The following is a 26,635-nucleotide window of genomic DNA, read 5'->3' on the forward strand; positions in this document are numbered from 1 at the left end:
AAATACAAAAATTAGCCAGGCATGGTGGCGGGCACCTATAATCCCAGCTACATGGGAGGCTGAGGCAGGAGGATCGCTTGAACCTGGAAGGTGGAGGTTGCAGTGAGCTGAGATTGCACCACTGCACTCCAGCCTGGGTAACAGATTGAGACTCCATCTCAAAAACAAACAAACAAAAAACCGGCCTGATTGAATTCAGTCACAGTAATAATACGTGAGTGGTTGCTAGTTCCTTTAACCACACCAGAGGCATTTTAAAGGGAAGACATTTCCTAACTCCAGTGATTTTCATGGGCTGAATTCCAGGCAGTTCAGCAAACTCAACAGTTCCGGTGGTGTGAGAAAGGGCATTTTAGAGTAGGGGATTTCAGCTCTGCCTAGGAAGACATCCCAGAAAATTCCCCTCGTGCAATTTCACTTTGCATATGCTTCTCCTGTTCCTCCATTTCTAATCCATAAAATCCCAAAATGCTTGGAAGGGTTTATTTTGATTCTTTTTTTAACAATACTGCCCTGCTGGCAACAGCCACGATAGTCACTTGCTCATCTGAAAATGCCTTGCACTTTCTTTTTCACTAGCTTCGTGTATGACGCAAAACAAAAATATTTCAATTACAGGTGACTAAGAGTAAAGAAAAATATACAACTATATTTAAAATACTTAAATTAACAGGATAGTACTTTTCCATTCTAACAAAATATCATACATTCAGTTTAAACAAGAGTTAATATCCAGACACACGTTTTCAAAATACCTGATGCTAGTTGAAAATTAGTGACCATGAGGCTTTCCAAGATATTTCTAATTAGCAAACTGCGTACAGTTTTGAAGAACTGTACACACCGTGCTGGAAGACAGACACTGAACAGGTCAAAATGCAAACTGATGTATCTTTCATCAACCTAAATCTTGTTGCTTCACTCTTCTAAATGATACTTTGGCTGTCAGCGAATCTTATAGCTTCTTTTCCCTTAAAGACAGTAATATATAACAACAACACCCCACACAAATAACCATAAACTTCTTTGTGTGAAATAAGCCCTATCAAAATGTGTTCATGTTTCTGTACCAACTGATCTATACTGAGACTGTCATGAAAAAGGTATCAAACAAGTGTAACAGGCCTACACTTAAACCTCTGCCTCAAAGGAGAAATCAGATACTTGCCACGTTATTGCAAAGTCAAAGCTGCTACACTTAAAATATGGTATATAGTTTAGAAAACTCAAATCAAAAATGTTTTCTCACTGGCTTTTTCAGATAAAGAAGTTGGACCACAAACCAACACATCTGTGTGAAAACAGCCACCAATTTTAGTCCCCTCAGCCCCTCAAAGAGGAACAATGCCACCAGTCCCTCACAATGACCATAACGTCTCTGGCCAGGACTGCGATTTCTAGTGCGTGTCTTCACATTCTGTCTCTGGGGAAGCAAGACAAACAGGCTCTACCCATTTCCCTCCTTTTGTCTCCACAAGCCAGCACCTAAGATCCTCTGAATTTGTTTCCATCCAATCCTGCAAACTTCCAAGAAGGGCAGTAGGTAACTTTTCAAAAAAAAAAAAGAAATTGCGTAAGGTCCCTACATAATACTGAGGCTGAAACGAGAAGAGGCTGTCCACTGTAAAAGCAAGGCACTTGGGGCAGGAGCCAGGCAGGTGACCTGAGCAGGGTCCCTCTCAGTGAGTCAACAGTTTGAGGCGCGTAAACCAGCTGACCAGGAGGGACGGTTCTGTGGACGAGGACTTCGTAGCTGACGAGCCAGATTTCTTTTTGGTCCCTTCCTCCTGGAATGGAATCGTGGCGCTGCTGTGGAGATCTGAGTTGATGTAGCACCTGCTTCCTCGGATGTAGTCCGCACCCCGGACCAGATGCCGCTCGGTCGTGGGTCTGGAGAACCGGTATGGGGGAGAGGAGCTCTCTTCGATGATCGGAGGAATCCGCTCGTTACTGAAATACCGGCAAAGGGCATCCTCCCCTGTTTCCAGACAAACTCCATTAAGTCACGATCCCAGCCGGGCGTGGTGGCTCACATCTGTAACCTCCACACTTTGGGAGGTCGAGGTGGCTGGATCATGAGGTCAAGAGATCTAGACCATCCTGGCCAACATGGTGAAACCCCATCTCTACTGAAAATACAAAAATTAGCTGGTGTGGTGGTGGGCGCCTGTAGTCCCAGCTACTCAGAGAATCGTTTGAACCCAAGAGGCGGAGGTTGCAGTGAGCCAAGATCGCGCCATTGCACTCCAGCCTGGCGACAGAGTGAGACTCTGTCCCCTCCAAAAAAAAAAAAAAAAATCACAATCCCCTGCACAGTGCTCTTTGGAGGGCCCTCGGCCTGCCCAGACTTCTGCCACCTGGGCAGAATGTAGGCACCATACCTTTACTGCTCTCCTCCCTGGATTGGCCACAAAGTCCCACCTGTGGCTGGGCCCACCAATGGGTGCTCTGGAAGCAGAAATGGGAAAGGTCCCTCATACTTTCGGCTGCTTTAGGGCCTGAGAGGTAACACACGGGTCTCCTTTAATGGGTGGGGATCAGAGACTGTAGTGCCCTGCGATGGCTGAACAAGAACTGTTTATGCACTGTTTAATGCAGGACATTAAAGTCAGGCATTCAGGGACATTCCTCAACAAGGAAAAGAGTGATCCTGCCCTAACTGCCAGCAGACCCCCTGGGATGGGGGTGGAATGTTAAGAAACGGAATAGAAACTTAAAATACAGGACACTTTGGTAACATGTAGCATCCTTGTGAAGCAGAAATTCTACACCCCAAAATGTGCAAAGATTTATGGACATGGATGCTTACTGAAACATTTATTTTTATGCTTATTTTTATTTTTTGAGACAGGGTCTCATTGTCATTCAGGCTGGAGTGCAGTGGTGCCATCTCAGCTAGTTGCAGCCTCCATCTCCCAGGTTCAAGCGATCCTCCCACCTCAGCCTCCCAAGTAGCTGGGACTACAGGTGCGCACAACCACACCCAGCCGGTCTCGAAATCCTGAGATCAAGCAGTCCACCTGCCTCAGTGTCCCAAAGTGTTGGGATTATAGGCATGAGCCACCACACCTAGCCTACTGAAACATTTAGAATTTGAAAAAAAAAAACAAAACCTGAATTTCCAACAGTGGCACATTGAATAAACAGGCGCTAGAGCCATAAGATGGCATACTAATACGGCTATATTCTTTTCAAATATGGTGTAGATAATATTCATTTTTACATAGTATTATTGAATATTTACTTCTCCCCTTTTTTTGAGACGGAGTCTCACTCTGTTGCCCAGGCTGGAGTGCAATGGTGCGGTCTGGGCTCACTGAAACCTCCACCTCCCGGGTTCAAGCGATTCTCCTGCCTCAGCCTCCCGAATAGCTGGGATTACAGGCGCCCACCACCACACCTGGCCAATTTTTGTATTTTTAGTAGAGGTGGGGTTTCACCACGTTGGCCAGGCTGGTCTTGTACTGCTGACCTCGTGATCCACCTGCCTTGGCCTCCCAAAGTGCTGGGATTACAGGTGTGAGCCACCGCGCCCGGCCAACTTCTCCCATTTTGTACATTTTTCTAAGTATATAAATGTAAATACAGGAACAACTGGAAATCACACGAAACATTCACAGTGATTATTTCTTAGGTCGGAGAAACAGATTCCAGCCGAGTTTTATTTTCTCATGCCTTCCACGTTTTTCAATATACTTGCTTTGCTTTTGTAATGAAAGGGGAACAGTCACATCGAAAAAGTGCCCATTGTCAAAAAGCCACATGTTGTATAAGTCTATTTATATGAAATGTCCAGAACAGGCAAATCCACAAAGTAGATGAGTGCCTGTAGGGGCTGAAGAAGGACGGAATTGGGAGTGATTGCTAAAAGGCACAAGGTTTATTTTTGGAGTGACAAAAATGTTCTGGAATAGTGGCAACTGGTACACAACTCTGTGAATATACTAAAACCCACCTGATTGTATATTTTAAAAAGCTGAATTTCATGCAATGAGTTATATCTCAATAAAACTGTTATTTTTTTTAAGTGGCTGTGTGTAGATAGATACCTTTATTCCAAAACAGTCATGCAAGAAAAATATGGAAGGAGGAGTGGAGGGAACAAGCATTTTTCCATTCCCCAATTTCACACCCCATAACCCTGACACTTCATCTCTCCGTGTATAAAATAAATAAATGGTTCAACCCGGGCTCAGAAGAATGGCAAGAAGATGTTAACGTATCTAAATCTAAACAAAGGACAGCCCTGCCACCTGCTGACTGCTCCACGGATACTCACACGTTAACTAAGGGGATCCTGAATGGTACCCAGGCATCTTTCCCTTTTTCACTTTAGCATAATACAGGTGATATGGGTACTTAGGTGACAAACTTTACCAAGTCCCTAGAAAGGGTCAGGGGCCAATAAATCCCTTTGGAAGGTTAGGCCTCCAGAATTTTTTCTTCTTCCTTTTACTATCTAAAGCCTATTGTACTTTAACTTTTCAACTGCCCTTTGTTTCAACAACTGCAAAAACAATGTTATAATGTTCTGCCAATGATGACAATCAAATGCAATCTGGCAATAAAATGAGAATGTTTTAAAACATTTCACTCAAGACCAGTATAATAACCAGTGACTTTGATTACAGGGTGAATTAAACACAAATTTCTTTTCAAACAGTAATTGCCTTCTAACATAAGAAGGACTTGGAAGAAAAAAAATCCATGTTTGTTCATCAGAAATCAAACAGATTCCAAAAATAAAAGTAACAAAATTTAGAATAAGATTGTTTAATGAAAGCTGGGCATGGTGGCGCACGTCTGTAACACCAGCTATTCAGGAAGCTGAAGTGGGAGGATCACTTGAACCCAGGAGTTCAAGGCCAGCCTGGGCAACACAGTAAGACCCCATCTCAATTTTTAAAAATAAATTTTGAAAAAGATTGCTTAGTGAATAATTTATTTCTATTTATTAAAAAATTAGACTATTGGCTGGGTATGGTGGCACATCCCTGTAATTCCAGCACTTTGGGAGGCTGAGGCAGGAAGACCACTTACAGCTAGGAGTTTGAGACCAGCCTGGACAACATATTGAGACTCCGTCTCTACCAAATAAATAAATAAATAAATAAATAAATAATTTTTTTAAAAATTAGCCAGCCGTGGTGGCGTGCACCTGTAGTCCCTGCTACTCAGGAGGCTGAGGCGGGAGGATCGCTTGAGTCCAGGAGCTCAAGGCTGTAGTGAGGTATGATCATGCCACTGCACTCCAGCCTGTGTAACAGAGCAAGACCCTGTCTCTAAAAAATAAATGAATAAAAATTAGACCATTAAAGTCTATAGCCTTTTTACAGCACTCAATGCTAATTAGGATATCTACAATCACTAACCAGGATTACATAATTTTGCCATTCTAGAAATAAGTAGGATCTTACAGATCTTTAGCAGTCCTAATTTTATAGATGAGAAAACGGGACTCAGAAAGGCCAAGCACTCAGTCTACTTACTATAACACATTTAGAAATAGAGGTGAAACCAGGGCCTGGGTCTGTTCACTCCCCATTTGCTGTTCCTTGGTTTGCTTGGATTAAACGTACCTTTCCTGCCATGACCTCGAGGTCTGGCAAAAGGGTCCACAATCCCCATCCAGTTCCCATCAGCAGGCATGGACAAAGGCCGTGGCTTGCCTTCAGAGGGATGAGAAAGAAGGTGACAAGTTTGATGAGTTCTGGAACTTTAGTGAATCCTTCCCTTTATTTATAACTTCGACCTCACAATATCGCACCCACTTAGACAGAAGCAATAACAAATTTTAAAATAAAAGTATTTTAAAGCACTGTATTTCCATAGCAGGCAACTAAGATAGAGGCACATTAAACTTGAGCCTATGAGTCTACAGAGCAAAGCAAGTCCAAAGCTAAAACCCAGGCACTGAAAGTTAAAACTGTAACATGATCTCACCCCGTTGGGCTTTGATGCCAGGCAGAGTAATGACTCAACAAGGATCCGCTTGAGAGAGATGAATAAAGGTCTCATACTTAGAATTTCATTGAGGTTTATGTTTTCCTCAGATTACTCTTAAAGTCTGCCAAATTCATCCAACAGTTCCAACTAAGGCAGGGGGCGGGGAGGAGAAGTCAAGGCCGACGGCAGAACAAAACAAACACTCGAAACTTACCATAAGATGGTGTTTTCTCTCTCATTTTTGTGGGCAGAATGTTGGTTTCCGCCGAGTACCCAGGCAACTGATCCGAGTCGGCAATGGTAAATCTTCGTCTCCGGCTTTCCTGGTCCAAGAAGGAATTCGGGGACTCTGAACCCTTAGGACCAGGCAATGGTTGTTTGTACTTACTGGACCCTCCATAAACAAAACTGCCATTCTCATCCCTGGAAGATAATATGGACAATAACTAAATTGTTTACAAAGATGTTCTCATACTGAAGAATTCCAGCAGTGCTGCTACCTCCGGCACACAGAAGATAATTTAAATTCTGGAGGAAAAGCGTTCCTTTTGTCAACCCCAGTGGCCGCTCAAATATATATAGATCCTATTAAATAAGCAAAATACCATGATGTAATGAAATAAGAATAAATGCAGGCCGGACACCGCGGCTCCCGCCTATAATCCCAGCACTTTGGGAGGCCAAGGCAGGTGGATCACCTGAGGTCAGGAGTTCAAGACCAGCCTGACAAACAAGGTGAAACCCCATCTCTACTAAAAATACAAAAATTAGCCAGGTGTGGTGGCAGGAGCTACTTGGGAGGCCAAGACAGGAGAATTGCTTGAACCCAGGAGGCGGGGGTTACAGTGAGCTGAGATCATGCCACTGCACTCCAGCCTGGGCAATGGAGCGAGACTCCATCTCAAAAAAAAAAAAAAAAAAAAAAAAAAAAAAAGAAGAGTAAATGCAGGGTTTTTTTTTTTTTTTTTTTATCCAAACAAATATACCTTTGAAAAGACAGCCCTAGTTTCCCTGTGCTTCTGTGTATAGCTGAATATCCTATTTACTACAGCAATCACACGTTAAGGTACGCTCTAGGGAACCACGTTGCTCATGCCAAGAGTCGGATCTTTGCCAAAATCCAGCAAAAAAGACTTGATGTATAATGAAGTTGTTAGATTTGAAAACCATGTCAAAAGATACAAAGGAACCTTTATAGTAACCAATGGAGGGTGATTCTTTTCTGAACCAAATACTACAAAAACCAGCAAAAGTTGGATCACCGATTCCATTCTAATTCTATCTACATGTCAGTTTAAAGTGTAGGATTAATTTGAGTCCAAGTTACCAGCTGCTTAGTTTTTTTGCACTTGGTAAATTCCATTAGGCAAATCAGGACAAAAACTGCTAGACAAACTACAGAATCAGCTGAGTCCCAAAGCAATCTACTGATCAGCCATGTCTGTGTGTGGTATTCCCAGGTGGGATGGCACCCACCTACCCCTCCCACCCACAAATATATCTCCTTCCATACCTTTAAACCAGGCATATAACTCCCCATTCACAAAGCTTTCATGACTCATGACTTGTTTCTCGGTAATCCATTCGCATTTTTCATTCCTCAGAAAATCCTTCATGAGTGGTGTGTGTGTGCACTCTCAACAGCGTCTTCCCAAGCAGTTTAATCCAGTTCTCCTTCTAGCCCCAGGTTCCTTTATCTCTCACTATGTACACACCACCCCTTTTCTTGCCACTACTCCAGGAACCCAGACAAGAATATTCTGGATCAAGGGAGGGCGCCTTCCTCCAGTTTCTGATAGAACAACCCACACATTGGTCGTGGAATGTCATGCTCTCTATATGCAGAGGCAAAGACTACCTGTAACTTTAAACACACCTAAGATCCCGCTAACCAGAATGCCCCGATCACCTGAGGTACATTTGCTACATGCTGTAATAAGTTCTGAGTAAGCCAAGACTCAAGGAAATGGAAAACAATGTTGAATCTCTGCACCCAATACAGAAGAAACACAATGAAGCAAATACCTCAGCTTCAAATGAAAACCAACAAACAAAAAATTCTGATACAAAGTAAAATGTCACTGTAATAAAATCCAGCCTGAACTTCATGAAATATTGTAGCCTAATCATATATTTCTCAATATATGCTTGAATTGCTGAATAAGACCCTGGCAGTTCTATAGGGTCAAGGACCGAGTCTGTTTTGTGTCAGATGATAACCCAGACCCAATACTGGGGAAAGATATGCTGAATAAATGAGCCAGATTGTCTAGTTTTATCAACATATATAAATATGTGAGTTGATAAATAAGCCTAGATCACACCTAAATCATCCTGTACACTCTATATATCACCCTTATTATACCATACAGTATTTAAGTTAGCCATGAAGAAAGCAACTATCTTTTTAAGAATTTATGGTACACACACAGGCCAGGCGCGGTGGCTCACGCTTGTAATCCCAGCACTTTCTGTGAGGCCGAGGTGGGCGGATCACGAGGTCAGGAGATCGAGACCACCGTGAAACTCCGTCTCTACTAAAAATACAAAAGATTAGCTGGGCGCGGTGGCGGGCGCCTGTAGTCCCAGCTACTCAGAGAGCTGAGGCAGGAGAATGGCGTGAACCCGGGAGGCAGAGCTTGCAGTGAGCCGAGATTGCGCCACTGCACTCCAGCCTGGGCGACAGAGCAAGACTCCGTCTCAAAAAAAAAAAAAAAAAAAAAAAAAAAAAATTTATGGTACACACACACACAAATATGAAATGTTCATACCTACGCTCACATGGGTTTGGGTTTGTTTTTTGTTTTTTTGTTTTTGAGACTAGGTCTCACTCTGTTGTCCAGGCTGGAGTGCAGTGGTATGATCATGGTGTATTGTACTGCAGCCTCGACCTCCTGGGCTCCAGTGATCCTACCACCTCAGCCTCCTGAGTAGCTAGGACCACGGGTGCACACTACCACACCCAGCTAATTTTTTTGATTTTTTGTAGAGACGGGGCCTCACTATATTCCCCGGGCTGGTCCTGAACTTCTAGGCTCAAGCAGTCCTCCGAACTGGCTTCCAAAGTGCTGGAAATATTGGTGTGAGACACCACACCTGGCCACATAGGTTTTTTTTCAAGTTCTACGAAGAACACATCTTTCTCAGCAAAATCAAGCTGCAACTCTCATTAATCTCACAGAAATACTTATTATCTACCCCCTCAAGATAAATTTACCATGGAGTTAATGAAACAACCTGCAGGGCCCCCAACAGACCCTTCCAAGGCCCCAGGAGAGCACGTTTTCATTTATTTTTCAAAAGTAAGGTATTGCTATATCCTTTTCTTTGTTTCTTTTTTGAGACAGGGTCTCGCTCTGTCACCCAGGCTGGAGTGCAATGGCACAAACTCTGCTCACTGCAGCCTCCACCTCCTAGGCTCAAGCGATTTTCCCGCCTCAGCCTCCTGAGTAGCTGGGACTACAGGCATCTGCCACCACACTCGGCTAATTTTTGTATTTTTTTGTAGAGATGAGGTTTTACCATGTTGCCCAGGCTAGTATTAAACTCCTGAGCTCAAGTGATCTGCCCGCCTCAGCCACCTAAAGTGCTGGGATTACAGGTGTGAGCCACCACACCTGGGCAATACTGCCATATTCTTTTCTCCAAAGGGCCCTCCCCACCAAACTGTATAGCTTCAAGCCCCACAGAACCTAGATCTGTCCCTACACTCCTACAAAGTAAGGCTGATCATACTTTTAACGGCAGTTCAAGATTCAGCCCTGTCACACTGTGGCTCAGCAACTTCCTCTCTCAAGACCCTCTTTTCACACCACCATTTACAAACGACACCAAGGGGAGACAAGCATACCATGACAATGGACAGCAACATACCGGGGAGAGTAGGGAACAGCTGGCGGAGGAGGAATATAAAGATCCAGGATGGCCGACTTCTCCTTCTTCAGTGAGGTATCCATAGTGCTTTCAGGGGACTGGGTTGTCGTGGGTGGAGGTGAGGTCTGAAACAGGAGTAACACAGCAATGCAGAGTGGAGATCAATTCAGAGATGATTCTTGGTGTTCATTTCCCCTCCCCCAAACCAACACCAACCCCGTGTCTGAACAGGGACTGAGGTCATTCATGTGTTCACAGATATTCGCAATATTTAACTTACATTCTTCTTTGAAACCTTAGAATGAGCTGAGGGATTTGAAAGACCATGTATAGTGGCAAGAAGCAGAGGCTTAGGAGCCAGGTGCCAGGGTTATGATTCTAGCTCTGAGCAAATCACTTAAACATCTGTGGCCTCCCTTTCCTCCTCTGTAAAGGAGTGATAATGATAATATCTCTTGCATAGAGCTGCAGTGAGAATTAGATGAGTTAGTTCATGAAAACTAGGAGCAAGGCTGGGCACAGTGGTTCACACCTGTTATCCCAGCACTTTGGGAGGCCAAGGTGGACGGATTGCTTGAGGTCAGGACTTTGAGACCAGCCTGAGCAACACAGCAAAACCCAGTCCCTACAAAAAATATATAAAAATTAGCCGGGCGTGGTGGCACACGCCTGTAGTCCCAGCTACTTGGGATGATGAGATGGGAGGATTGCTTGAGCCCAGGAGGCGGAAGTTGCAGTGAGCCAAGAGTGTACCGCCGCACTCCAGCCTGGGTAATAGAGTGAGACTCTGTCTCAAAAAAAAAAAAAAAAAAAAAAAAAAAAAAAAAGAAAGAAAAGAAATCAGTAGCAGTGCTACTATTGACTAGGAGTATTGCTTGGAACTCTGGATGTGATCCTGGCTAGACTTACTAGCTGTTTTTTTTTGTTTTTTTAAATCTTCTGAGAGGGTCCTCAGAATGAAGCCAACTCCACTGACACCTTGACTTTGAACTTCTACCACCCCGTACAGCAGCCCTAGCAGAGTAACAGAGGTATTAACGTAAAAGTAGCTGTCAACCTGTCACCTGTGGGAGAAAGCCCATACTCCCCAGCCTGGCACTCCATACTTGCCACTATAGTCTCATGCAACCAGTCCAACTTTATCTCCTACCCTCAGCTCCACAGAGTCGGAGCTACGCATTTCTTCTGGCAGAAGCTCTGGAGCCCACCTAGAGTCTCACTACCGCCACTACCACCCCCCGCTGCTGGGAATGTCAGCTGCTAAAGCACACAGAGAATGGCCCTCAGCTGACAGAGCTGCTTCGCCCGAGCAGGGCCACCAGAGCCTGGAGCTGTGTGGCTCCACCAGGCTGCTTCGTCCTGCATAGGAGGTCAAGGCTACGCTGCACCTGAGAGGCATCCTTGTTGCTTCCCCGTCATCATTCTGCCTTCCTCTCTCCCTTACCAGTTTTAGTTGGAGCACGTACCCTCAAAAACTGCTCTCACAAGGATGTGCACCTAAGACTCCGCTCTAGGAAACCTTACCTAAGACACTGCCCTTCCCTGATGGTGGTCTATCTATGTTTTGTGGGCGAGTGTTTTTAAAGAATAGCATTCATCTCCTGTATGATACACGCTCCCATCCGCCAATGCAAATCCCACCTACCCTCCCAGGCTCCCACCTCACAGTCCACACCTCTCTCCTTCAGAATCCAACATTTATCTTATGCAACAATTAGCGGGCAGAGCAAGCATTTGACAGGCACTCCATCAATTACCTACGAGGAATTAGCACCTCTGTAATGTTAAGCATCATATTCTGAGAAATCCAAAAAAATCTAAGCAAGTTTAAATTTTACACTGACCAATGCAAACAGAAACAGCTGGAGTATAATCAATAGGCTCAGTTATGGGCAATGATTTTTTGGCTCTGACTGCAAAAGCACAGGCAACAAAAGCAAAAACAGACAAGTGGGATTACATCAAATTAAAAAGCTTCTGCATAGCAAAGGAAATAATCAACAAGGCAAAGAGTCAACTAGAAAGTATCTGCAAACCATACATCAGATAAGGGGTTAATATCCAAAGTATACAAGGAACTCAAAGAACTCAACCGCAAAAAAACCACAAAGAACCTGATTTAAAAATGGGTAAAGGACCTGAATTGACATTACTCTCTTGGTTTTTTTTTGGAGACAGGGTCTCACTCTGTCACTCAGGGTGGATGCAGTGGTACAATCAAGGCTCACAGCAGCCTCCCAGTCTCAAGTAATCCTCCTATCTCAGCCTCTCAAGTAGCTAGGACTACAGGTATGTGCCACCACACCCAGCCAGTTGGTTTAAAAAAAAAAAAATTGTTGTAGAGACAGGATCTTGCTTTGTTGCCCAGGCTGGTCTTGAACTCCTGGGCTCAAACGATCCTCCTGCCTTGGACTCTCAAAGCACTACGATTACACGCATGAGGCCCTGCAGCCAGCCCCGAATAGACATTTCTCAAAAGGAGATATACAAATGGGCAACAGAGATATGAAAAAATGTTCAACGTCACTAATCATCAGGGAAATGCAAATCAAAGCCACAGTGAGATGACAGCTGGCACCTGTTGGAATGGCTACTATCAAAACACAAGAGGTAAGTGGTGATAAGGATATGGAGATGTAGAAATCCTAGTGCACAGCTGGTGGGAATGTAAATTAGCGGAGCCATTATGGAAAACACTTTGGAGGTTCCCTGAAAAATTAAAAAGCAGCCTCACTACTGGATACACATCTAAAGGAAATGAGATCAGTATACTGAGGAGGTATCTGCACCCTCATGTTCACTGCAGCATTTTTCAAAACAGCCCAGCCATCAACAGACAAATGGATAAGGAAAATGTGGTGTATATACACAAGGGAATGCTACTCACCCTTAAAAAAGAAGGAAATCCTGGCTGGGCGCGGTGGTTCACGCCTGTAATCCTAGCACTTTGGGAGGCTGAGGCAGGTGGAACACCTGAGGTCAGGAGTTTGAGACCAGCCTGGCCAACACGGTGAAACTCCGTCTCTACTAAAAATACAAAAATTAGCCGGGCGTAGTGGCAGGCACTTGTAATTTCGGCTATCAGAGGAGGCTGAGACAGGAGAATCGCTTGAACCCAGGAGGTGGAGGTTGCAGTGAGCCGAGATCGCAGCACTGCACTCCAGCCTGGGCAACAAGAGTGAAACTCCGTCTCAAAACAAAACAAAACAAAAAAGAAGAAGAAAAGAAGGAAATCCTATCATGTGTGACAAGAAGGATGAGCCTGGAGGACACTGTGTTAAGTGAAATAAGCCAGGCACATATAGACAAATACCACATGATCTCACTTTTATGTGGAATCTAAAAAAAAAAAAAAAATCGAACTCTTAGAAGCAGAAGCAGAGAGTAGAACGGTGGCTGCCAGAGGTTAGAAGGAGGGGTACAAAATTTCAGTTAGCCAGGAAGAATAAGCTCAAGAGATCTATCGTATAGCATGGTGACTACAGTTAATAAAAATGCATTGCATGCTAGAAAACTGCTAAGTTGCTATAACACTTGTAGATTTTAAGTGTTCTTGCCACAAATAAGTAAGTGTGTGAGGTAATAAACGTATTAACGAGCTTGATTTAGCCATTCCAAAATGTAAACATATTTTGAGACATTGTGTTGTACAATACAAATATATCCAATTTGTATCTGTCAATTAAAAGGTGAATTTTAAAATGTTCTGTTATTATTTACAAACTGATTGTAATTATGTTCCCTTCTTGCCCTGCCTTTATCACTGTGAGTTTTTGTTTGTTGGTTGGTTTTTGTCTTTGCTTTGAGACAGGGTCTCACTCTGTCACCCAGGCTAAAGTGCAGTGGCGCGATCTCGGCTCACTGAAACCTCTACTTCCTGGGTTCGAGCAACTCTTCTGCCTCAGCCTCCCGAGTAGCTGGGATTATAGGCGCAGGCCACCACGCTCAACTGCTTTTTGTATTTTTAGTAGGGGTTTTGCCATGTTGGCCAGGCTGGTCTCGAACTCCTAACCTCAAGTGATCCACCTACCTCAGCTTCCCAAGATGCAGGGATTACAGGCGTGAGCCACCACACTCGGCCTCTGAGTTATTTATTTTTAACCTCTCCTCTGTGACACCTATAATGTTTCCAGTACCTTGCCTCACAAAGTTTCAAAATTGATGGTTTAAGACTACTGTTCTTCCATGGGAAGACATACAATAACATCAAAAATAGTTACAAATAAACCATAATCTCAATCTTATAAAAGGGCTCTATAAGGTTATTGCTTTTCATTCTTGGTTTATGAAATCAACACCAAGGACCAATGGCATAACAAGGAGTGTGACCAGTTAACGTGATCCACCCAGGTGTCAGCAATAAGAGAGTATATAGTTTGAAAAGAATTTAAATAAAAGTCAGTCAGTTTGTCTTCTGTTATCAGCACAGATTGGCAATACTACATAATGTCTAAATAATGGTGTGATACTGTCCCCATGGGGCGGGCTGCACTCACCGCCCCCAACCCTGCCTTGGTAAAGCGCTGCTGAAGACTCAACCCCATGTGGTCCCTCCAGGATTAGTGTTCAAACTGTATAGTTACCTAGGTATATGTTTGAAATGAGAGAGGAGAAGGACTAGAAGGAACTTTCTGCAATGATGGAAATGTCCATATCCAACCATCTGATATGGGAGTCACTAGCCATATGTGAATATTCTACAGCCGAAATGTAGCCAGCGATCCTGCAGAGATTAACTTTTAACGTCATTTCATTCTTTTTTTTTGGAGAATGGAGTCTCACTCTGTCGCCCAGGCTGGAGTGCAATGGCGCGATCTTGGCTCACTGCAAGCTCCACCTCCCGGGTTCACACCATTCTCCTGCCTCAGCCTCCCCAGCAGCTGGGACGACAGGCGCATGCCACCACGCCCGGCTAACTTTTTGTACTTTTAGTAGAGACAGGGTTTCACCATGTTAGCCAGGATGGTCTCGATCTCCTGACCTCGTGATCCACCTGCCTCGGCTTTCCAAAGTGCTGGCATTACAGGCGTGAGCCACCGCACCTAGCCTCATTCTTTAAATAGTCATATATGGTTACTGGCTACTATACTGTTCCATGTAGATCTAGAATTTATATTTTCACATAGGCGGGATTATAGGATAATTACATACAAACTCCTGAAATCAATCAATCACCTTCAAATTTTAATCTCTTTTTGTTTGGAGACTAATGAGATACTCGACATTGTTGGATGGAGGTTTCCAGTTAATCCCAGATACCTGTACAAGAGGTGGCTTCCACCGTAGGTTTTTCAGGGGAGCAGGAGTAAAGTTGAAAGACCCGGTGGGGCGCTTCTTAAGCAGTAACACAACTCCTGTGGGATTCTCTCTCAATTTCTTCACCAGATTTTTCAGCTGCCATCCCACCTTCAAAGAAAGCAAATGGGGAGGGAGGACTTGCTCATGAGTAACGAAAAAACCAAACCTGAGAACTTAAGGCAGTCAGGGTTGTGAGCAGATACACAGAAACAAAATAAGCAGGCATAAGTATGTTCATGTTAGCACAACCTAAAATAATGAAAAATAAGATAGAAGCGGCAAATTTAAAAAATTTAAACAAAATGGTTTTAGATTTAATGAAAAGTTCTAAGGAGGAAAATCGAGTCTCAATAAACAAACTCACCACAGTTTGCTGATTAACTTGAATGACTTCATCACCAGCATGAATCTTCTGAGATCTGTCTGCAGGAGACTGTACAGAAACCAAATAACCTGCCTTAAGTATTTTAAACCTTCTATTTCTTTCTGCTTTTATTTCTTCTTTCTTCTGTAGACAATTAGCAACTGAAATAACATTTTCTCAGGAAAAATAAAACAATGCACTTTATTCTCCTGAGACTACACAGTCTATAGGACCTTACACATGAATCCTGTGTTATCCGTTTTATTAGTGTCTGTTATAACTGATAATTTGTCTGTTAGAATAGCCAGGTTCATCTAATCTATCGGGAAGAGACTGGACATACTGTCTTTTGTTTTGTTTTGCTTTTAAGACGGAGTCTTACTCTGTCAGCCAGGCTGGAGGGCAATGGTGGATCTCAGCTCACTGCAACCTCCACTTCCTGGGTTCAAGCAGATCTCCCCGCTCAGCCTCCCGAGTAGCTGGGATTACAGGTGGCTGCCACCACGCCCAGCTAATTTTTTTTTAGTAGAGATGAGGTTTTACCACGTTGGCCAGGCTGGTCTCAAACTCCCCAACCTCAGGTGATCTGCCCACCTCGGCCTCCCAAAGTGCTGGGATTACAGGCATGAACCACTGCGCCCGGCCTGGACATACTGTCAAAATGATTGCCTGATAAAAGCTACTGGTTCATCTAAAAAATTCTTACACATATCCTTATCAAAATTAATCTCATAAAAGCTGACCAACTGTTCAACATGGAAAATCATCTTTGTAACTCTGTCATCTCGTTTCCTTATTAAAACTAAATGTTGTTCTCATTCCATCTTCTTTTACATATTATTGCAATGCTGTTAAAATAGAAAGTTGGTGGCAACAGAAATTGCTTTAAAGAAAATGAATTTCGTTTTCTTTTCATTTTCAGATTACATTCGAAAACGAGTCTTCAGTGTCAAAACAAAATCCAGACTTTTTTTCCTTCAAATAGTGCCTGGTTATTAATTTACCATCACTGCAACAAAAATATATATAAAGGGATAGGCCGGGCATGGTGGCTCATGCCTGTAATCCCAGCACTTTGGGAGGCCGAGGTGGGTGGATCACGAGGTCAGCAGATCGAGACCCTCCTGGCTAACACGGTGAAACCCCGTCTCTACTAAAAATACAAAAAATTAGCCAGGCGTGGTGGCAGGTGCCTGTAGTCCCAGCTACTCAGGAGGCTGAGGCAGGAGAATGGCGTGAACCTGGGAGGCAGAGCTTGCAGTGAGCCGAGATGGCGCCACTGCACTCCAGCCTGGGCGACAGAGCGAGACTCCGTCTCAAAAAGAAAAAAGAAAAAAATATATATATAAAGGGATATAATCCATTTGTCAAATATTTTGCTCATGGTGTTCTTGTTCATATAAGCCACCTAGAACTCTTTATGTTGAAGGTATCTCATATATGACTAACAGAAGAAGAAAATATAAACCTTGGATTTCAAATTCTAATCAAACATTATCTAGAATAGAAGATTTAATTTTCTAACTTACATTACTGACTGAATCTTCAAACAATTTCCAAATATCCAAAAAATAGCACCTTTGAACACGGGGAGAGGGACAGCAATGAGGCCGAAGACACACTGGCTGAAGTTTCTCTAAATTGTTGTGACAGGCTCAACGGGAAATTAACAAGCAGCCCTAAACTGTAGAAATATTCCCTTTGATTTTATCTAGGTCTCATACAAGGCCCTGGTAACTGTGACAGTTATTTGCGAAAACATTTAACCTGCTACCGTACCCGACAGTGCTCACCTGAGAGACCAGCCCATGTTCATCTCAAGTTTCTTTTCTTTTTCTTTTTTTCAGACTTGACTTTTCAGTCTCACTCACACTCAGTCACCCAATGGTGTGATCTCGGCCCACTGTAACCTCTGCCTCCCAGGCTCAAGCCATTCTCCTGCCTCAACCTCCCGGGTAGTTGGGATTACAGGCACCCACCATCACGCCCAGCTAATTTTTGTATTTTTAGCAGAGACGTGGTTTCACCATGTTGGCCAGGCTGATCTTGAACTCCCGACCTCAGGAGATCCGCCCGCCTTGGCCTCCCAAAGTGCTGAGATTACAGGCGTGAGCCACCGCACCCAGCCCATCTCAGATTTCTTCTATCACTTAAAAAAATGAATTTATCTACGCTCCTTTTTGTGCCAGATGCTTAACCCACAGTTAAAGGCTTACTCTAGTAATTCTGATCCTAATCGGTCGGGTCCAGTTAATCTTCCTGGGCAAGGGATTCATTTAAGATAAGCTTCACTTTACAAAAGATAGCCCCAAGGCCAGGAAGTCCCTGTCTCTACATGTATAATCTTAAAAAACATGCTCTGATGTCCTGAATTGACTTCCCTTCCTAAGGATCCTTTGGCATTCATTTCTCAAATGTCCAATCAAGTGATTAAGAGTTGTGTTTGGCAGAACACTGGTAAAGAGAGAGCTTGGTACCAAAATTCTGCCCAGGGCAGTAGCTCTTGCCTATCTTCACCATGAGGAGGACTACTGAAAAATGATGCTTGTGTTGGTTTGCTGCAGAAGGGTCATGACCTAAAGAATAATGCACCCATTCTTCAGAGGCTAATCTAACTCCCACCAGATCTCAGGGGTGGAGGACAGAAGTATGAATGAGGTTGTGTCAAGACTCTTGTCAAGGTCTAAAATAACATCAAAAAAAGAAATAAGATAAGAGAAACATCAGACACTGTTGGTCTGACTTTGGAATGATCCTGGCCTCTCAGGTAACCTTCAAAGAAATGGACTGAAGACCTTGCTTGCTTCAGCCTCAAGTGAGCATTACTTCAGCCTCAAGTCCAAGATTGAAGAATATGGACATAATTCACTTGTGAAAACAATGGGTGATTTTCATCCACTGCTACCCCCCATACTAGGCTTCCATTAAAACATTCTGACAGTGAAGTCATAGCAACCTTAAGTCATAGCCAAAAGCTGACCTGGAGCTGGCACTTTCTACTGCCATTCAAGTATATAATACCCAATATTAAGAATAAAATAGCCAGACTGAGCCCGGGAGAAGTGGGCTCTCACCTAACTTCCCACGCTTGTCTAGAAGACTTAGACTTACTTAGCCCAGTGTCTAGCACATTCCAGGTCCTCAATAAATGTGAATTGAATGACTAAAGGAATGAGTGACATTTTCAAGTGGATTACCAGATGGAAGACAAATTTTCTTTTTTGATCTCTAACAAGATGGTAGCCACCACTCCCTGAGATGACTTCCATACAGTCCTACATGGGAACACCAGGACAGACCCTGAGTCTGTCAGCCAGTGTTACAATTCTGGTAGGAATTCAGGGAATGTATCATTAATGGCATATGACATTTCGTTTCATTCAAAAGCAGCTTTGTTTAGTCTGTCATTGAACTCTTTTCTTTTATTTTTTATTTTTATTTTTTTGAGATGAAGTCTTGCTCTGTTGCCCAGGCTGGACTGTGCAGTGGCTCGATCTCGGCTCACTGCAACCTCCCGGGTTCAAGCAATTCTCCTGCCTCAGCCTCACGAGTAGCTGGGATTACAGATGTGCGCCACCACGCCCAGCTAATTTTTTGTATTTTTAGTAGAGATGGAGTTTCACCGTGTTAGCCAGGATGGTCTCGATCTCCTGACCTCATGATCCACCCACCTCAGCCTCCCAAAGTGCTGGGATTACAGGCGTGAGCCACCGCGCCCAGCCCAAATTCTTTTCTTTAAAAAGGGGGGTGGTGCAAGAGGAAGGAAGTACTATGCCTTCCAGTAGTAATTCTGTAGTGCTCCAGATCCAAGATGGAAATTGCTTCAAGAAGACCCAATAGAGTTGGAAAACACACTGGTCTGGTTAAGACAGACAATGTAATCATCAAATTGCTAGATTGTGAAACTTCAACTCTAAAAACTGAAATGACATTCACCATGTTTCTCATCTATACAAACAGACATGACTGTGTTGTTATCACAGCTGAGCTGCAATGTACTGAGTCTCGACCAAGGATGCAGGAAGAATCATGTGTTGCATCTTGTGTCTTTTCTTCTGCACCATCCCAAGCCTAAAAGCAGAGCTTCCTGTGCTGTTACTGTCCAGGAGGTGACATGGTATAAAAACTCCTAGTGACTCTCAGGGCTTCCTCGCTGTAGCTCAACAGGGAATCCTGAAAGACACTACCATTTCCTACCCATTCATCTGCCAGAACCATGCAATGTATTTATAATTCATTGACTGCCTTAAGCAGTATCATTTTCTCACTACAAACATCAAGTGCTTATCACAGACACTCAAAGATAATGCCATTTTCCTTTATCAAAAGATCTAGCAGCTGAAGTTAAAAATTAGACACATATTTCTACCAAACAGATTAGAAAAGCAGCTCCTAAAATTTCCCCTAATTTTAGGAATTATCTCCTCCTGTCTTAGCTGACTAAATAGGTTAATTCCCCCAAATACATGCTTCTTTTGCACAGACCCAGGGAAGCTATTCAAACATTTTTAGTTTCATATCGATGTCTTTCAAAAGCAAGCCATATTGTAGGCTGCAAGAAGAAAGCATTCAACTAGCTCTACTTCTCACAAACTCAAAATGTTTGAGGGGCTAAAGACAACCCTCCACATAGCAGAACTTCCAGAAGGAAGTACACGGTGTACAGAAGTCTCTCACAGTAGAAAGAGACCTGCTTTTCCTATTCAAGGGGTGGGGACAGAGGACTAAACGTCAATCTCATGCCAAATATGATGAAACACAGCTATAAAAATATGTTGTAAAAAATCCTGAAATAGCTGCTTTGGAGACATAAAAATTCCATTAAATCAAAAAAATCGTATTTTATACACATGGCCACCAATCCCAGTTCTTATAAGAGTGATTCTCAAAAACAAAAAGATCATTGCTTTTGTATTTATGGCTTAACACTTCCAGGGTGCAAAAGGAATAATTAACACAAGGGTTGGGGTAAAAACTGGGCAAGGCATATGAACAAGAGCAATAAAGGACAATTTAAATAATAAATTGACAACAGCTGGTGACAAGCAGTACTCTATCAACAGAAATAAACAAAGCAGGTACCCATGCTCTCACAATAATCAAACAGCATGCACACATTTAAATTCAAACTATAGAGACTGTGGAGCAAATTTGTTTAAACACACAACAGCTTTTACACTTAATGAATATACACTTACATTTTCTGTGGTTCCAGTAATCACGTGTAAACCATCATAGGTTGATTTGATGTACATGCCCTGGAGTGAATCACAAATAGATTAAGTCATTACTCCAACGTTTAGAGACATAGCCCCAAGTGAGACTTAAACTTATAAAACATTAACAACAGTCCCTTCATAACAGTACTCATTTTTCAGCCTCCTGAAACATCGAGAAACAAGATCCAAAGGGTGGTGAAGGGGAGCTATGCAAACTGAAATACTGGTGAAAGAAATAAAACATGTGATCTCTTTGATACTATAATCTGTGTACCAGGCACACGGAATTATGCCACAACTCCAAGGATGTGGGCGTTTTCTTAGACCTACAGAATGAGTGAATGAGTGAGGCACTTCAGACAACAACTGTTCTATTATGTTGATGATGAGACACGATCTTGCTAAGTTGCCTAGACTGGAGTGTAGTGATGCAAACACAGCTCACTGTAACCTTGAACTCCTGGGCTCAAGTGATCCTCTCATCTCAGCCTCCCCAAGTAGCCAGGACTACAGGTGTGTGCCACCACACCCAGCTAATTATTTTATTTTTTTAATAGAGAAAGGATCTCGCTATGTTACCCAGGCTGGTTTCAAACTCCTAGGCTCAAGTGATCCTCCCACCTCGGCCTCCCAAAGTGCTGGGATTATAGGTGTAAGCCACCACACCCAGCCAAAGAACAGTTCTTTCTTGACCATTTCTTTGTCTAGGGACACAATATATTCATTTAAATTTGGTAACAGAAATAACCTCAGAGTGACTATTAAAGCTACTAATAATCCAGACAAAGATATATGAACAAAGATTGTTAAATAACAAAGCATAGGTAGCAATTTAGTAACAGACACCCCTCCTTTTAAGGGAAACGTAAAGATGAATGAATATTCTCTTTCCTAAGAGGCCTGAGAGGCAAACTCAGAGGCAAATACCTCACTGAGTAATACACTGAATGTATCATTGAGGAATTATTTCTGCAGTTGGACTCACCACGTGTAAATTTTTTTTAATTAAACTGTTACAAGATGGGGAAAGAGAGCAAAAAGTAGACCAGGCAAAAAGTAGTTGCTCACCCTGGTATCTATGCTGTAATAATGTGGACCCTCCTCAGAAATTATGCTGCACCCAGCCTGCTCATCAACCTACGCTAATATATGATCAGAGTCCCATCAAACACCAGCGCCTTCAGGTTCTCCTGATTCCTCTCCTATCCTGTTACTTTCACTCGCAGATTATATCAGCTTCTCCTCTACACACGGTACTCCCCCTCCCAGGGCACTGCTTGTATAACTTTACCATCTGAAATGACGACTCCATTTCTGCCTACTCAGGGCATTTATCTGCTTAAATATTTGACTATAAACCTACCTCCACAGGAAGTCCTCCCTGTTTAAACTTAATCTGATATAACCCATCATTTGCTTTGAAGCCAAGCAGTACCAATATGCAAATTTCTGCTAAGAATGTGGGCCTGTCAACAATTGGTTGATTTTTGTTTTTTCTATCTAAGAGCAGAGACTGCCTTAATAGCTCCCGACAGCTACCTATACATTAGCTACTTCTCCCCCTCCCCCTTCTCCTCCCCCTCCTTCTCCTCAACTGATGTCATCAATACCAGCAACAGTAGCTGCAGCCACGTTAATGCACACGAACTATGTGCTTGGTGCCTGGCACTTGGCATTCATAATCTAATACAATACTTTCAACAACCCTATGAGGAAACTGACATGTAAAGAGGTTAAGTCCCTCAAGAGCCGTGATTTAAACCCAGCTCTCTCTGACTCAAAGCCTCTAAGCTAACTAATGGGCTTCACAGCTTCTTCACGAAGATTTCAGCAAATTAATCCCATAAGATGCAAGCTAGGTACTAGGAGATCACTTGTATGTAGTCCCACAGCCTGTTATGATATAGCTTATATATTACTTATGAAATATTTCTAAACCTTTCTTAAGAATCACTGCCTTCAGCCAGTCTCTTCTCACATTCATCCTAAGTGCTAATACTTTCAGAACAGATGTTGTTTTTGTACCCAGAGACTATCTTTCCTTTGTGTAAATGTTTTATATTTCCTTGCATTGCTAAGTCCTAAAAATAAAGTGTTATCTTCAAAATATGAGTATACAGTTTTTAAATTGTATTTATTTTTATACTTTGAAGATAGAAAACATATCAACAGGATTCAAGATAGCACATTCCTAACTACATAATGGAAGGCGGTCTAACTTAATTCTACTTTTCAGAATTATAGTGAAAGCAATAAGGAATTTTTTTCAAATCTAGTAAATGATGGTGTATGTTATCTGAAAATAAAACAAGTGTTATTAGAACTTACCAAGCCTTCTCCAGGTTTAATGTTTGGTAAGTGAACTTCCTCCAGACATGCACACTGGCTCATCACAGGATCTGTGGTAGATCGGATTGTTTTGTCACAGATGCCATTTAAAACCTTGACCTAGAATTGGAGAAGCAAATAGGAAAGTTCAATCATTAACCAAGTTTATCTCAAGCTGATTTTTAGAGAAATGCATTTCACCTATCATCTTTAGTTCTGGCTGGCAATCATTTTGATAATTCTGCTCAATGAATGCATGGCATTTACACTCCATGTTTACCATCTGTGGGAACAGTGCCACTATTTCAGCTTTGTTCAGAAAAGGCAGCTTTTATATTAGCTCCTTGATGACCACTGAAGAGCACAGGCCAGGCAGAAATCCGCTTTCAGCAATGAAGTGGAATCATCTCTCCCCGGCCACCTACCTGACTTTTCAATGATTGCTCACAGTCTCTGAACACCAAATATTGACAAGGTAAAAAAAAAAAAAAAAAAAAAAAAAAAAAAAAAAAAAATTGTTTTGAGCCTAAACCATTTTTTTAATGGACTTTACTTTTTTGAGCTGTTTCAGGTTTATAAAAAAAAATTGAGCAAAAAGTCCACTGAGTTCCCTATTTCCCCTCCACCACCACCCTCCATTCCCAGCTTCCTCTATTATTAACATCTTGTACTAGTGTGGTGCATTTGTTACAAATGATGAACTAGGCCAGGCACAGTGGCTCATGCCTGTAATCCTAGCACTTTGGGAGGCTGAGGTGGGTGGATCACCTAAAGTCAGGAGTTCAAGACCAGCCTGACCAATATGGCAAAACCCCATCTCTACTAAAAATACAAAAATTAGATGGGCATGGTGGCGGGTGCCTGTAACCCCAGCTACTCGGGAGGCTGAGGCTGCAGAATTGCTTGAACCTCGGAGGCAGAGGTTGCAGTGAGCCGAGTTGCACCACTGCACTCTAGCCTGGGTAATCGAGCGAGACTCGGTCAAAAAAAAAAAAAAAAAAACCCACCAAAAACAAATTATGAACTAATACTGAGACATTATTACCAACTAACATCTATAATTTATATTAGGGTTCACTTTTTGTGGTGTACATTCTATGAGTTCTGACAAATGCCTAATGTCACGTATCCATCATTACAGTATCATATAGGATAGCTTCAATGTCCTAAATATCCCCTGTATGCAACCTAATTAGCCACCACCCCATCCCTCACCATGAACCCCTGGCAAACATAGATCTTTTTATTGTCTCTGTGGTTTTGATTTTCTAGAAAAGTCAAACAGTCAGAATTATGCAGCATGTAGCCTTTTCAGACTGCCTTATTTCAATTAACAATATGCTTGTAAGTTTCCTCCATATCTTTTCATGACTTGATAGCTTATTTCTTTTTTATTGCTGAATAATATTCTATTTTATAAATGTACAACAGTTTGTTTATCCATTCATCTACTGAGAGACATTAAGGTTGCTTCCAACTTTTTTGGCAATTTTGAGTAAAGCTGCTATAAACAACCTGTACACATTTTTTGATGTAAATTTTCAACTCCTTTGGGTAAATATCTAGGAGCACAACTGTTGGATCATATGGTAAGAATGTATTTAGTTCTGTAAGAAACTTCCAAATTGTCCTCCAAACTGCCTGCACCATTTTGCATTTCTACCAGCAATTAACGAGCGTTCCTGTTGCTCCACATCCTCAGCAGCATTTGGTGTTGTCAGTGTTTCATATTTTAGCCTATATAATAGGCATATAGTGGTATCTCATTGTTGTTTTAATTTACAATTCCCTAACACAAATGACATTGAACATCTTTTCACAGGCTTATTTGCCATTTGTATGTATTCTTCGGTGAAGTACCTGTTCAGATCTTTTGCCTCCTTTTTAATTGGGTTTTTTGTCTTATTCTTGTTTTTTGTATACTTTGTTCTTGTTCTTTGTATATTTTGGATACAAGTCCTTTATCTGATAGGTGTTTTGAAAATATATTCTCCCAGTCTGTGGCTTGTCTTTTCATTCTCTTAACAGTGCATTTCACATAGCAGTTTTTAATTTTAATGAAGTCTACATTATCAATTTTTCTTTCATGAATTACGCTTTTGGTGTTCTATCTGAAAACTCATTGCAAAACTGACAGTCACCCAAATTTTCTCCTATGTTATCTTTTAGACAGTTTATAGTTTTGCATTTTTCATTTAAGTCTATCATCTTTTTAGTGATCGCTCACATTCTTTGAATGCCAAACACTGACAAGGTAAAACTAAAGAGACAATGAGAGGATCCCTATTAAGTGGTCTCCTTGTAGAAGTCACAGTGGCTACGTGTGGTATTTCCCCAATCAGACTCATCTAACCTTTCAAAATTAAACAACCAAAGAAATCAGGATATTCCAAAGAGTGATTTTTCTTTCCAAGGGGGAGAATCCAAGAAGTGACACTTTTTACATTCTTCCAATTTGTTTGGCCTCCCTATTTATGGAAAATATATTTATAGCAGTTTCATTGCTAAATTCCTCAACATCAGTAGGAGGAAGGCCTTATCAAAAGAGCACAGGCTGGCTTATGTCAAAAGGAGGAAGTGATGATGAATAGTTACAAAATGCTCCTTAAACAGTTACAGCACATCCCCCCTCCATCATAAGGTTTTTGCCAAGAATTTTTTTCTTATATCAAAATGGTCCTAAAGTGAAATTTGCACATCAGTTCAATCCTGACTAGCAGGCTAGGTAGCAATGTATATATAACTGTATCCTGATAAAATGTTAGAAAAAAATAATAATAAAACAGAGACTCAATGTAGTTAATTTAAGCACAGGAATTTTCACAGTAGTTGGTCTTGTTAAATAACTTTTATGCTTTCCCACCTAAATTTAAAAACTCATGTCCCAAAGGCCAATATTTCAAAGTATCTCCTGAAGTAATTAGCCACAGTGCATTTATTTAATGTGATTCCCACTGCCTTTGGAAAAGGAATTTTACAATAACTTTTAGAATGTATACTTACCACAGTTAAAACTTTATCCTCCATTTCCGCTACACAGCAATCCTAAAGAAAGGGATGGAGAAAATGAACACTAAGTACAAGAATTAAAAACGTTCAGAATTGTTGGCTTAGCTTTCTAGATATTTTCTGCAGCTCAAGACAGTCCCTGACACACCCCTCAGCCTGCACAGTCCTGCGGGACTGGGATGGGAATGAGAGGGCAGAGTGGGAACAGAGCTGACGTTTGCACCTTCTGGAGGTCCCGCTCTCCCTGACCTAAGGAGTTCTCATCCAAGGAACCCATTTGGCCAATTACTTAATTTGAAAACTTACAAAAATAATTGAACTGAAATCCACCTACTCTCCAGACTGTCCAGAGAGTAGTAAGTCAGAAGTCCAAGTTAAGAAACCTGACGATGGCTCCCAATGTGCCCCCAGGAACAGATAGCAGTGGGCCAACAAGCTGGCAGTCTTTAGCTCTGGGCCTGCCTATAAGAATAGCTTTCAAATAAGGGCGTGAGTAAACTCAGCCACAAAAGTTTATTTTAAGCACCACTGAGATTAAATCAGGTATTTCAGTCCTTGATAGATGAAAAGGGTTCAACAAAACATTCATTAACACACT

At 42.2% G+C, this 26,635-nt stretch overlaps 1 protein-coding gene across 2 annotated transcripts in view; it reads right to left on the bottom strand.

Annotated features, from left to right (window-relative positions):
* Window positions 1-623: 623 nt before the first annotated feature.
* The window catches only part of CNKSR3 (CNKSR family member 3), a 103,140-nt gene continuing 77,128 nt past the window's right edge, over window positions 624-26,635 (bottom strand). Inside the window, exons 5-13 of one of the 2 annotated variants that reach the window (XM_055267710.2) lie at window positions 26,032-26,073; window positions 23,029-23,148; window positions 20,680-20,739; window positions 15,482-15,550; window positions 15,079-15,225; window positions 9,820-9,944; window positions 6,161-6,369; window positions 5,580-5,669; window positions 624-1,978 (exon numbers count right to left, since the gene is read on the bottom strand). In XM_055267710.2, coding sequence (XP_055123685.1) covers window positions 1,680-1,978; window positions 5,580-5,669; window positions 6,161-6,369; window positions 9,820-9,944; window positions 15,079-15,225; window positions 15,482-15,550; window positions 20,680-20,739; window positions 23,029-23,148; window positions 26,032-26,073 — 1,161 coding nt within the window. In that variant the 3' untranslated portion in view covers window positions 624-1,679. The remainder of the gene's footprint in view (window positions 1,979-5,579; window positions 5,670-6,160; window positions 6,370-9,819; window positions 9,945-15,078; window positions 15,226-15,481; window positions 15,551-20,679; window positions 20,740-23,028; window positions 23,149-26,031; window positions 26,074-26,635) is intronic. The other variant, XM_055267717.2, reaches the window with a different exon arrangement.

The sequence above is a fragment of the Symphalangus syndactylus genome, chromosome 2 (genome assembly GCF_028878055.3).
Source record: "Symphalangus syndactylus isolate Jambi chromosome 2, NHGRI_mSymSyn1-v2.1_pri, whole genome shotgun sequence".
Lineage (NCBI taxonomy): Eukaryota > Metazoa > Chordata > Mammalia > Primates > Hylobatidae > Symphalangus > Symphalangus syndactylus.